The 10,941-nt window shown below is 34.8% G+C and overlaps 2 protein-coding genes across 7 annotated transcripts in view; one reads left to right on the forward strand and one right to left on the reverse strand.

The window, feature by feature from the left end:
* Positions 1-7,942, forward strand: part of LOC125855839 (uncharacterized) — a 9,801-nt gene extending 1,859 nt beyond the window's left edge. Inside the window, exons 2-6 of the mRNA XM_049535521.1 lie at positions 255-467; positions 1,645-2,065; positions 2,138-3,048; positions 4,585-4,672; positions 7,149-7,942. Coding sequence (XP_049391478.1) covers positions 255-467; positions 1,645-2,065; positions 2,138-3,048; positions 4,585-4,672; positions 7,149-7,942 — 2,427 coding nt within the window. The remainder of the gene's footprint in view (positions 1-254; positions 468-1,644; positions 2,066-2,137; positions 3,049-4,584; positions 4,673-7,148) is intronic.
* Positions 1-8,370, reverse strand: part of LOC125856814 (uncharacterized) — a 28,598-nt gene extending 20,228 nt beyond the window's left edge. For 2 of the 6 annotated variants that reach the window (XM_049536453.1, XM_049536450.1), the window contains exons 1-3: positions 8,281-8,370; positions 8,133-8,212; positions 275-303 (exon numbers count right to left, since the gene is read on the reverse strand). The gene's annotated coding sequence lies outside the window, so the exon portion shown is untranslated. Of the gene's footprint in view, positions 1-274; positions 304-8,128; positions 8,213-8,280 lie in introns of all 6 variants that reach the window. The other 4 variants (XM_049536456.1, XM_049536452.1, XM_049536451.1 and 1 more) reach the window with 3 other exon arrangements.
* Between the last annotated feature and the right edge of the window lie 2,571 nt (positions 8,371-10,941).

The raw sequence follows: 10,941 nt of genomic DNA on the forward strand, positions 1-10,941 counted from the left end.
TGGGGGATGGTTTGAGGGAAGGGACAAAATAAATTGATTTTTTCAACAAAAAAATAATTGTAATTTGAAGTTGGAAAAGAGTTTTGGAAAATGTTTTCCTTAAGTTTTGAAGGGAAGTCATTTTGCTTAAATTTGAGGAAAATGAGTTGATTTGGAAAACATTTTCCAAAACATTTAACCCAACCAAACATGAAAAAATTGGAAAATATTTTCCTTCATACCAAACACACCCTAACTCTTTACTTATTTTCCAGTCGGGAAAGATGAAAGGTACCCGGAAGCAGAAATTGGCTATTATTGATCCTGTGTTAAAAGACATAAGGACAATAGATATGTCACTTGATTTCAAGAATATAATAGCTAATATCAATCCAAGCTCGGCGAATCATTTGAATGTACAATTAAAGAGCATAAGCAATGAAACACTTGCTAGCTTGACAAGTGAAGTTAATGTTGGGTTTAGCAAGGTGTGAATGAGAAATAAAAAGAGAAAATGGAAGAACCAATGAAAGTGGGGGAACTAATTTTGGAGGGAAAATGAAAAGTCATTGCAAAAGTGCAAATGAAATGTCATTTTTACCATATTAGTAGAAGAAATGAAATTGTTGTCCTTATATTAGGAAACGCTTCCTTTAGTTCTTAATGGGTTAAGAAGAAGGTGCCCCTCGCGCCGTCGTCGTCGCTCGCTTGGCCTCGGCTTCGGCTTCGGATTTGGCAATTGATTGATAATATTTTTGGACAAAATTTATTTAATCAATCTTGTTAAATCATTTCCTTTCTCTTATAAATTAATTCAGAATGTTAATTAAATAGCAGAATTAATTTGGCGCAACTGAATTTATTTCAAATTCATGTGTAACGGTAATCCTTTCAAAAAGTCGTTACTTTTTCCAAACAGTAATCCTTCCGAAAAGTCGTTACTTTTTCCAAAGGACACAATGTTCTGGAAAAAACGGGTCTGAACAAATTTTTCTGAACAGACGCGTTCCTTGTTGCAAATGGCTATAAATAAAAGGTCTTTTTCGTTATTTCATACATTGAAAATTTTCCTCTCTGCATACATTTTCTTACATAAATAAAATTGTCGATCGACTAAGTCTGTGTGTGCTCTTGTTGCTGTTCTTGCGTTCGCTGAAGTTATTGAAGTTTGAGGTACCGCTACTTCTTTAACAGGTTAATCCGTTCTATCTTGGGAGGAATTAATCTGCAACCTCGGGTACAGTGAGGGGATTAAATTTCTTAAGGAAACACAGTGGTTTTTGTGGACTCGGATTAAAAATCATTCTGTCAATTTCATCTTTTTTCCTGTTTCTGTATTTTTGACTAACCTGAATACAAGAGATAACAATCTTAAGAAATCTATTAGTTTATATATTTGAGGTTTCTGGAGATTAAAGCCTTTATAGTTTTCTACTCTGTTTGAATTTTTAAAATTCATTCGGTTAACGATTAAAAGAACATAAAAACTTTATCGTTAAATCAGAAACAGTCTGTGTAAGGATTTATTCTTTACTGGTAGTATTTCGCATACTAAATTGTTTGCCATTTGTGACAGAAAAATGACTAATTCAAGTCAAGTAAATGCTGGAACAGTAAGTGCTGCAACAACATCGGTTGCACACAATTGTTTAAATGCTGCCCTAGCACCTGCTGAGAAACCTGCAAAATTTTCTGGAGTCAACTTCAAGAGATGGCAGCAAAAAGATGTTCTTCTGTCTGACTACGTTGAGTCTGCAGAGGTTCATTAATGAGAATGTTCCTGTTATGTCGGATGAAACTCCGCCTGAAGAACGATTCTTGGTAACAGAAGCATGGACACATTCTGATTTTTTGTGTATAAATTATATTATGAGTGGCCTGCAGGATGATCTGTACAATGTGTACAGTAATATGAAAACCTCAAAAGAACTCTGGGATGCTTTAGAAAAGAAGTACAAAACAGAGGATGCCGGAATGAAGAAGTTTATTGTGGCAAAGTTTCTGGACTATAAGATGATAGACAGTAAGACCGTCGTCACCCAAGTTCAAGAATTGCAGGTCATAATCCATGATCTCCTTGCTGAAGGTATAAATTTATTTAATACCTATGTTGGAAATATTAAGTTTATTCTTAATACTCACATAATCTTTAATGTAGGATTGGTTGTGAATGATGCGTTTCAAGTGGCTGCAATTATTGAGAAGTTACCTCCATTGTGGAAGGACTTCAAAAACTACTTGAAACACAAACGCAAGGAGATGACTGTTGAAGATCTCATGGTAAGGCTGAGAATCGAAGAGGATAACAAGGCCGCAGAAAAGAGATCGCGTGGTAATTCAGCAATATCTGGAGTAAATATTGTTGAAGAAGATCCCACAAAATCAAAGAAAAGAAAGAAAGCATCTGGTCCAAAGAGCAATCCTCCTAAGAAGAAATTCAATGGAAGCTGCTTCAACTGTGGCAAACGTGGTCATAAGGCTACTGAATGTAGGGGTCCCAAAAAGGACAAGAAGAAGGATCAAGCAAATTTGGCTGAATCCAAAGGAGAGATGGACGATCTTTGTGCAATGCTTTCAGAATGCAACTTGGTTGGAAATCCAAGAGAATGGTGGATAGATTCTGGTGCCTCATGCCATGTTTGTGCCAACAAAAAATTATTTTCATCATATACTCCAGCACCTACAGACGAGAAGTTGTTTATGGCAAATTCCGCTGTTGCAAAGGTGGAAGGAACTGGCAAGATCCTCCTAAAGATGACATCAGGCAAGGTGGTGACTTTGAACAGGGTCTCGTATGTTCCGGAATTGCGAAAGAACCTAGTTTCTATACCAGTTCTGACTAAGAATGGATTCAAATGTGTATTTGTTTCTGATAAAGTTGTAGTAAGTAAGAATGAGATGTATGTAGGAAAAGGTTACCTCACTGAGGGCCTTTTTAAACTCAATGTAATTGCAGTTGATATGAATAAAGATTCTGCTTCTTCTTACTTGCTTGAGTCTAAATGTTTATGGCATGAACGTTTGGGACACGTTAATAACAAAACCTTGCGAAAACTGATTAACTTAAATGTTTTGCCTAAATTTGAGTGCAATAAATCAAAATGTCAAGTTTGCGTTGAATCTAAGTATGCTAAGCATCCTTATAAATCTGTTGCAAGGAGTTCATATCCCTTAGAACTGATTCACACTGACATTTGTGACATGAAGTCAACACCAACACGTGGTGGAAAAAAGTATTTCATAACTTTTATTGACGATTGCACTAAATATTGTTATGTCTATTTGCTAAATGGTAAGGATGAAGCAATAGATGCATTTAGGCAATATAAGACTGAAGTTGAAAATCAATTGGATAGAAAGATCAAAATGATCAGAAGTGATAGAGGTGGAGAATATGAATCTCCATTTGCAGAAATATGTTTGGAAAATGGAATAATCCATCAAACTACTGCTCCTTACTCTCCACAATCTAATGGAATTGCAGAAAGAAAAAACCGAACTTTAAAGGAAATGATGAATGCCTTACTTATAAGTTCAGGTTTACCACAAAACTTGTGGGGGGAGGCTATCCTTACAGCAAATCGAATACTCAATAGAGTGCCTCATACGAAGACACATGTTATTCCATATGAGAAATGGAAAGGTAGAAAACCCAACTTGAAATATTTCAAAGTGTGGGGGTGTCTTGCCAAGGTCCAGGTTCCTATACCTAAGAGGGTGAAAATAGGGCCTAAGACTGTGGATTGTGTATTCATTGGATATGCCACAAATAGTAAGGCATGTCGATTTTTGGTTCATAAGTCCGAACATTCGAATATTCATGATAATACGGTAATGGAATCAGATAATGCTGAATTTTTTGAACATATCTATCCGTATAAAACTAGACTTGAGTCATCTAGTGGGGGGTCTAAACAACCTCGAGAAGAACCAAAAGAGAATGAAACCAATGAAGAAAGTCCAAGGCGCAGTAAACGTCAAAGGACAGCTACTTCATTTGGATCTGATTTTGTAACATTCCTTCTTGAAAGTGAGCCTCAAACATTCAAGGAAGCGATGTTGTCTAGCGACTCAACCTCTTGGAAGGAGGCTGTCAATAGTGAGATTGAATCAATCTTAAGCAATCATACCTGGGAGTTGGTTGATCTTCCTCCAGGGAACAAACCTTTGGGTTCTAAATGGATCTTCAAAAAGAAGATGAAAGATGATGGAACTATTGACAAATATAAAGCAAGACTTGTTGTCAAAGGCTTTAGACAGAAAGAAGGTCTTGATTATTTTGACACATACTCGCCAGTGACTAGGATTACATCAATTCGGATGTTAATTGCCCTAGCTGCAGTATACGGTCTTGAAATCCATCAAATGGATGTGAAAACCGCATTCTTAAATGGAGAGTTGGAGGAAGAAATCTACATGGAACAGCCTGAGGGCTTCGTAGTTCCCGGCAAAGAAAAGAAAGTATGCAAACTTGTTAAGTCACTTTATGGACTAAAACAAGCACCGAAACAATGGCATGCAAAGTTTGATCAAACCATGTTGTCAAATGGATTTAAGATCAATGAGTGTGATAAATGTGTTTACATTAAAGACACTACGGGTCAGGAAGTCATTGTATGCCTATATGTGGATGACATGCTGATAATGAGCAAGGACATTGCCAATATAAAAGCTACTAAGCGTATGCTTGCTAGTAAGTTTGATATGAAAGATCTAGGAGTAGCCGATTTGATATTGGGAATAAAGATTCACAAAACTCCTAACGGTCTAGCATTGTCTCAATCTCATTATATTCAAAAGGTACTTGAAAAGTTCAAGTATTTGAATTTCAAAAAGGCAAAGACCCCAATTGATGTGAACCTTAATCTCGCTAAGAATAAAGGTGAAAGTCAATCTCAATTGGATTACGCCAGAGTATTGGAAAGCTTGATGTATGTCATGAATTGTACACGACCAGACATAGCCTGCGCTATAAGTAAACTGAGTCGATACACAAGTAATCCCAATCAAAATCATTGGTTGGCAATGAAGAGAGTTTTGGGGTACTTAGAAGATACTCAAAACTATGCTTTGCATTACAACAAATATCCAGCAGTTCTTGAAGGATATAGTGATGCAAATTGGATTACTGGGTCAACTGAAACGAAATCCACGAGTGGATATGTTTTCACTATTGGTGGAGGAGCAATTTCTTGGAAATCATCCAAACAAACATGTATAGCTCGCTCTACAATGGAGTCAGAATTCATCGCCTTAGACAAGGCAGGTGAAGAAGCTGAATGGCTCCGGAATTTCTTAGAAGATATTCCGTTTTGGCCCAAACCAATGGCCCCTATATGCATACACTGCGATAGTCAAGCTGCAATAGGAAGGGCTGGAAGCGTTATGTATAACGGGAAGTCTCGTCACATAAGACGAAGACATAACTCTGTTAGACAACTACTCTCTAGTGGAATTATCACAATTGACTATGTAAAGTCAAAGGATAATGTGTCGGATCCACTTACAAAAGGCCTAACTAGAGAGGGAGTTGAGAGATCATTGACGGGAATGGGACTATGGCCGAGAACAAGTCATCGTGGCGGTAACTCTACCTAGAAGACTGGAGATCCCAAGATCTAGGTTCAAGGAGATCAAACAAAGTCATAGATGACGGTTCAACATTGTCAAAACATATTTGATGGTCCATTCTCATGATGAGACAATGTTCAGTAACCAGGATAAAGGCATAAGGACTTTTTAATGGTTTCTAAGTTTGATACAGGGTATATCAAATAGTGTATCTATGGGTTAACACAGTTAGAAACCACCTATGTAAGTGTGAAGTGTAAGCCGCTTCAAGTAGAATCCGGTAAGGCCAGTTCTCTAAGCACTTATTAACTAAGATGTGTTCATGGCTGAAACGAACAAAACAATGAGAACCAAAAACAGTTCAAGGGTTGATTGTGTGACTTATGTTGTCTAGGTATACACTAAAGCTCGACGATTCAAAGATATCATATCTACCGATTGACCGAGTATAACCGATATATGTTCACTACGAAAAGTTTAAAGGGAAACCTACTTATCCAGATGCGATTAACCCTTACTTACGAGACACACAAGTTTTTCATGCATATATTTTAACAATAGCCATTCCCCATTCATGTGGGGGATTGTTAGGTTTAGCAAGGTGTGAATAGGAAATAAAAAGAGAAAATGAAAGTACCAATGAAAGTGGGGGAACCAATTTTGGAGGGAAAATGAAAAGTCATTGCAAAAGTGCAAATGAAAGGTCATTTTTACCATATTGGTAGAAGAAAGGAAATTGTTGTCCTTATATTAGGAAACACTTCCTTTAGTTCTTACAGGGTTAAGAAGAAGGTGCCCCCTCGCGCCGTCGTCGTCACTTACTCGGCCTCGGCCTCGGCTTCGGATTTGGATTTGGATTTGGCAAATGATGTGATTGATTGATAATATTTTTGGACAAAATTTATTTAATCAATCTTGTTAAATCATTTCCTTTCTCTTATAAATTAATTCAGAATGTTAATTAAATAACAGAATTAATTTGGCGCAACTGAATTTATTTGAAATTCACGTGTAATGGTAATCCTTCCAAAAAGTCGTTACTTTTCCAAATGGTAATCCTTCCGAAAAGTCGTTACTTTTCCCAAAGGACATAATGTTCTGGAAAAAACGGGTCTGAACAGATTTTTCTGAACATATGCGTTCCTTGCTGCAAATGACTATAAATAAGAGGTCTTTTTCGTTTTTTCATACACTAAAAAATTTCCTCTCTGCATACATTTTCTTACATAAATAAAATCGTCGATCGACTGAGTTTGTGTGTGCTCTTGTTGCTATTCTTGCGTTCGTTGAAGTTATTGAAGTTTAAGGTACCGCTACTTCTTTAACAGGTTAATCCGTTCTATGTTAGGAGAAATTAATCTGCAACCTCGGGTACAGTGAGGGGATTAAATTTCTTAAGGAAACACAATGGTTTCTGTGGATTCGGATTAAAAATCATTCTATCAATTTCATATTTTTCCTGTTTTTGTATTTTTGACTAACCTGAATACAGGAGATAACAGTTAATTGCGAACATGGAGAAATGGAAACAATGACACATCTTTTACTAACAGCTCCCATAGCTCAAAGACTATGAAAGCAGTTTGCTTCATGTGCAGGGTTAAACATTGAAGGAATGCATCTACAACAAATCATTACAGCATGGTGGGAACACAAGGCCTCACACAAGTTAACACAAATATTGAGAGCAATTTCAGCTATCATAATGTGGGCACTTTGGAAAAGGAGGAATACTAGAAGACATGGAAAAGATCACTCTTTTAACTGGATGAATCATCACTGTCAAGAGGCAATACATCAATTGATTAGAGTGAAGTTCCCTTGGCTCAAAAAGGTTCCATATCAATGGATGGAAATTGTGGACATGCTGCAGAGATACAAACCTATCCTTCACTATCATATAGTGAACTGGAAACTACCGGAGGAAGGATGGATTAAATGCAACACAAATGATGCTAGTAAAGGCAACCCAGGACAGAGTGCATACAAATATAATATGACAAACAACAATGGAGATCTAGTGTATGCTGAAGGAGAAGACATAGGGGTGGCTACTAATATGGAAGCGGAAACAATAGCTATATGGAAGGCCTTGCAATTATGTTTAGGGAATGGATTTCAGAAAGTCATTCTTGAAATAGATTCACTTAGTTTAAAGAACATGTCAATCAGAAATTGGAGAATTCCTTGGGAAATAGCTGAGAGAGTTGAAGATAGTCAGGAGATAATGAAGCATATTAATGTCCAAATTAGGCATACATTCAGAGAAGCAAACCAACTAGCAGACTACATTGCTAACATAGCTATTGGGACAACAAAAAAACAACAATTTCAAGAATACAATCAGTTGCCAAGTTGGGGAAGGAGAATAGTGAATATAGACAAGCAATAGATTCCTTCGCTAAGAACCAGGACAAGGAAAATCAACAACAAAAATAACGATTAACATGCTTAGATACAGAACAGAGTTCCACAGATATAGTTACATTTTAGATTTCCCTTCTTCTGCTTCAACTACAGAACGGTGGGGGAAATTAAAATTTCAACGGACTAAAATGATAGGTGAGATAGCACATACTTACATAGATCTTCAAAGCTGAAATACAGGGTTCCTAAGTTTGACCGAGCCCCTCAGAAGCCAAATCCAAAACGGGCAGTACACCTACATAAGGAAATGAATCAATAGAGAAATGAAAAGAAGGTAACAATAAAAAATGGTAAAGGACAAACCTTTGTCAGCTGATATTGACAACAATGTAGAAGACCAACGATGGAGAATTAATTGCCCATAGGAGAAGGAAGCAAAATTAAATGTTGGTGAACATTTTTAGCAAGGAGAGGGAGCTGAAGATTCAATTTGGAAATCATAATTCTTAGGATCTTTGTTGTTTTTGTTTATATCTTGGTTGGTCACTTTTGGGCCAACCACTTGTATTGTGTTTTATTTTGAACCTTTTGAGCCTGATGGCTTGAATTAATAAAGGACCTTGAGTCCAAATAAGTTTTTAAAAAAATGACACTGATGAGTCTTTTTTCAAACAGAAATAACATAGATGTGCCAAACTTTTAATACATGACATAAATAAGCCTTTTATCAAAGTTTGATGACATATTTGAGCATTTTCCTATTTTCTAACTAGTACTAGTTTAATTTAAGAAAAAGAAAGACTAATCCACCATTCACTTGTCATTTTTTACTTTTTGCATCCCTTCAAGAAAGACTTAAAGTCATCAAGACATCAACAACCCCTTAAAGTTATCTGTATAATTCACTTAGATACCTTAATGAAAACTTGTACTTATTGATCACCTAAATTGTTCAAAACATGTACCTATTAAACACAAAATGCTGATATAGCAAAAATCGTGTTTTGCATTTCCCTAGAACGCATGATTTTTTTTTTCAAAATAGTGTTTTTTTTAAAAAAAAAATCCCTCCATTCACTTTTATCTGTTATGTTGCGCTTTTCAAAAGTCAATTTGACTAATTTTCAAAGTTAAATTAGATTACATTGATTCAATATTTTAAATAAAAAATTTGGATATTCAAAAAGTATACGAAAAGTACTATAAATTGCAATTTCTTGCATATGAATATGATGAAAAAATATATCGTAAAATGTTAGTCAAAGTTTGTATAGTTTGACTCTAAAAAGGGGAACTATAACAATTAAAAGTGGACGGATGTAGTACATTTTTTCTTCTTTTATTGACACTTGACACTATAATTAACTTAAAAGAATTTTTTCTTCTTTCATTGACAATTTTTTCAAAAAAGAAAAGCACCACACCTCCCACCAGTCGTCTTCTTAATTATTTAGTTTGCAAAATTTTCTCTATTTTAACTCAAGCATTGTTTTTTTTAAAATATCATTTCTTCCAAATTTGAAAATAAATGAAAATCAACTATGAAGAAATCACACGATTCAGATTTGAAAGAAAGACTAGCAACTATAAATCATACGGTTCAAATTTGAAAGAAAGACTCTCTTTTGTATGATTTATTTCAAATCTCATAAAAATAATGGAAATATGAAGAAAGAAAATAAATAATTTTACACATAAAAATAGCTAGCCGATATTCGTTTGTCACCATTTTCGAACAAATGACTACTCAAATTAAAATATAAACCCACTAAATTTATCAAAATTGATATCCAAAAAGTTGATAAAATTAATTTATGAGCAATCAATTTCTTTTTATCATCGATGTAGAAGGGAATAACCGCCGATAAAATTTTCTTTCTCCTTCACTCTTATATCAATCTTTCTTCATGACGTATCTAATATGAATATATATTTTTCACATAAAGTTAATCTTCAAGTTATATGAAAAGAAATTGATTTTCGTGATTTGGGAAAGAATGTGTTTTGGGAAGAAGATGAAGACGAAGATGAAAGGGGATTGGGTAGGGGTGGGGCTGGGTAGAATATGTCGACATTTTCATTTTTTATTTTTCATTTTTTTTAATAAAAATTTAGATATAAAATGTGTTTGAAAATTTTTAAACAAAAAAATATTTTTTCCATAAATTTGGGGGCCCAGTGTCGCATGTTATTTTTTAATTGGTCATTTTGTCATGTCAGTGCAAGTGTATCACACACTCCTTATATCTATGTCTAATAGATTTTGAATAGGTAAAAGTGTTCAATTGGTACTAGTCTTGGTTGAGGTGTCTAAGTGAATTATGCGGACAATTTTAAGGGGTCGTCAATGACTTAAGCCTTGAAGAAAATATTGATAATAGTAAGAACTATTTTTAATTAACTAGATGAGAGATGACCCTCTTAGCGGGCCCGCCCACAGTTTTAAGTTGGAGTATTTTTTTCTATTTTAATTCTAATTGTTGGACTATGTGATTTAATTACTTATGATTATCTATGAGTTGCTATAAAATCATAGAAATTATAGAGTGATGTCAAGTTAAATGTAGAGAACTTTGCATACTAATTGTTTCATATAGAACTTACATGCATTTAAGAGCGAAACTTCTATTTATTGAATGTTGTGTGGTTAACTAAATGATTACATTCTTTACATGCATCAATAAAATATCATTTATATATTGTCACTGAAGAACACTTCCACCATGTTGATAGTAGTCCTCACAAAAATATTGACACATGTAGATACTGCAAGTGATGGTCAAATTTTAATACTCATTTACTGAGTTGTTTAATCTAACATGGCAATTAGAACATTCGACACATCAGTTGTCACATATATATACCTACATCAAGAAGAAAATATAAAGGATAAACATTATTATAAAAGTTGATCAAATGAATCATGTTAAGTATGGTGTACACAGTATCAAAAAAACCAAATAACTATTGTATATGAAAAGCTGAAATGTTTACAGATTTCTTTACTGACAACTCATAACGTTC

Source organism: Solanum stenotomum, chromosome 2 (genome assembly GCF_019186545.1).
Source record: "Solanum stenotomum isolate F172 chromosome 2, ASM1918654v1, whole genome shotgun sequence".
Lineage (NCBI taxonomy): Eukaryota > Viridiplantae > Streptophyta > Magnoliopsida > Solanales > Solanaceae > Solanum > Solanum stenotomum.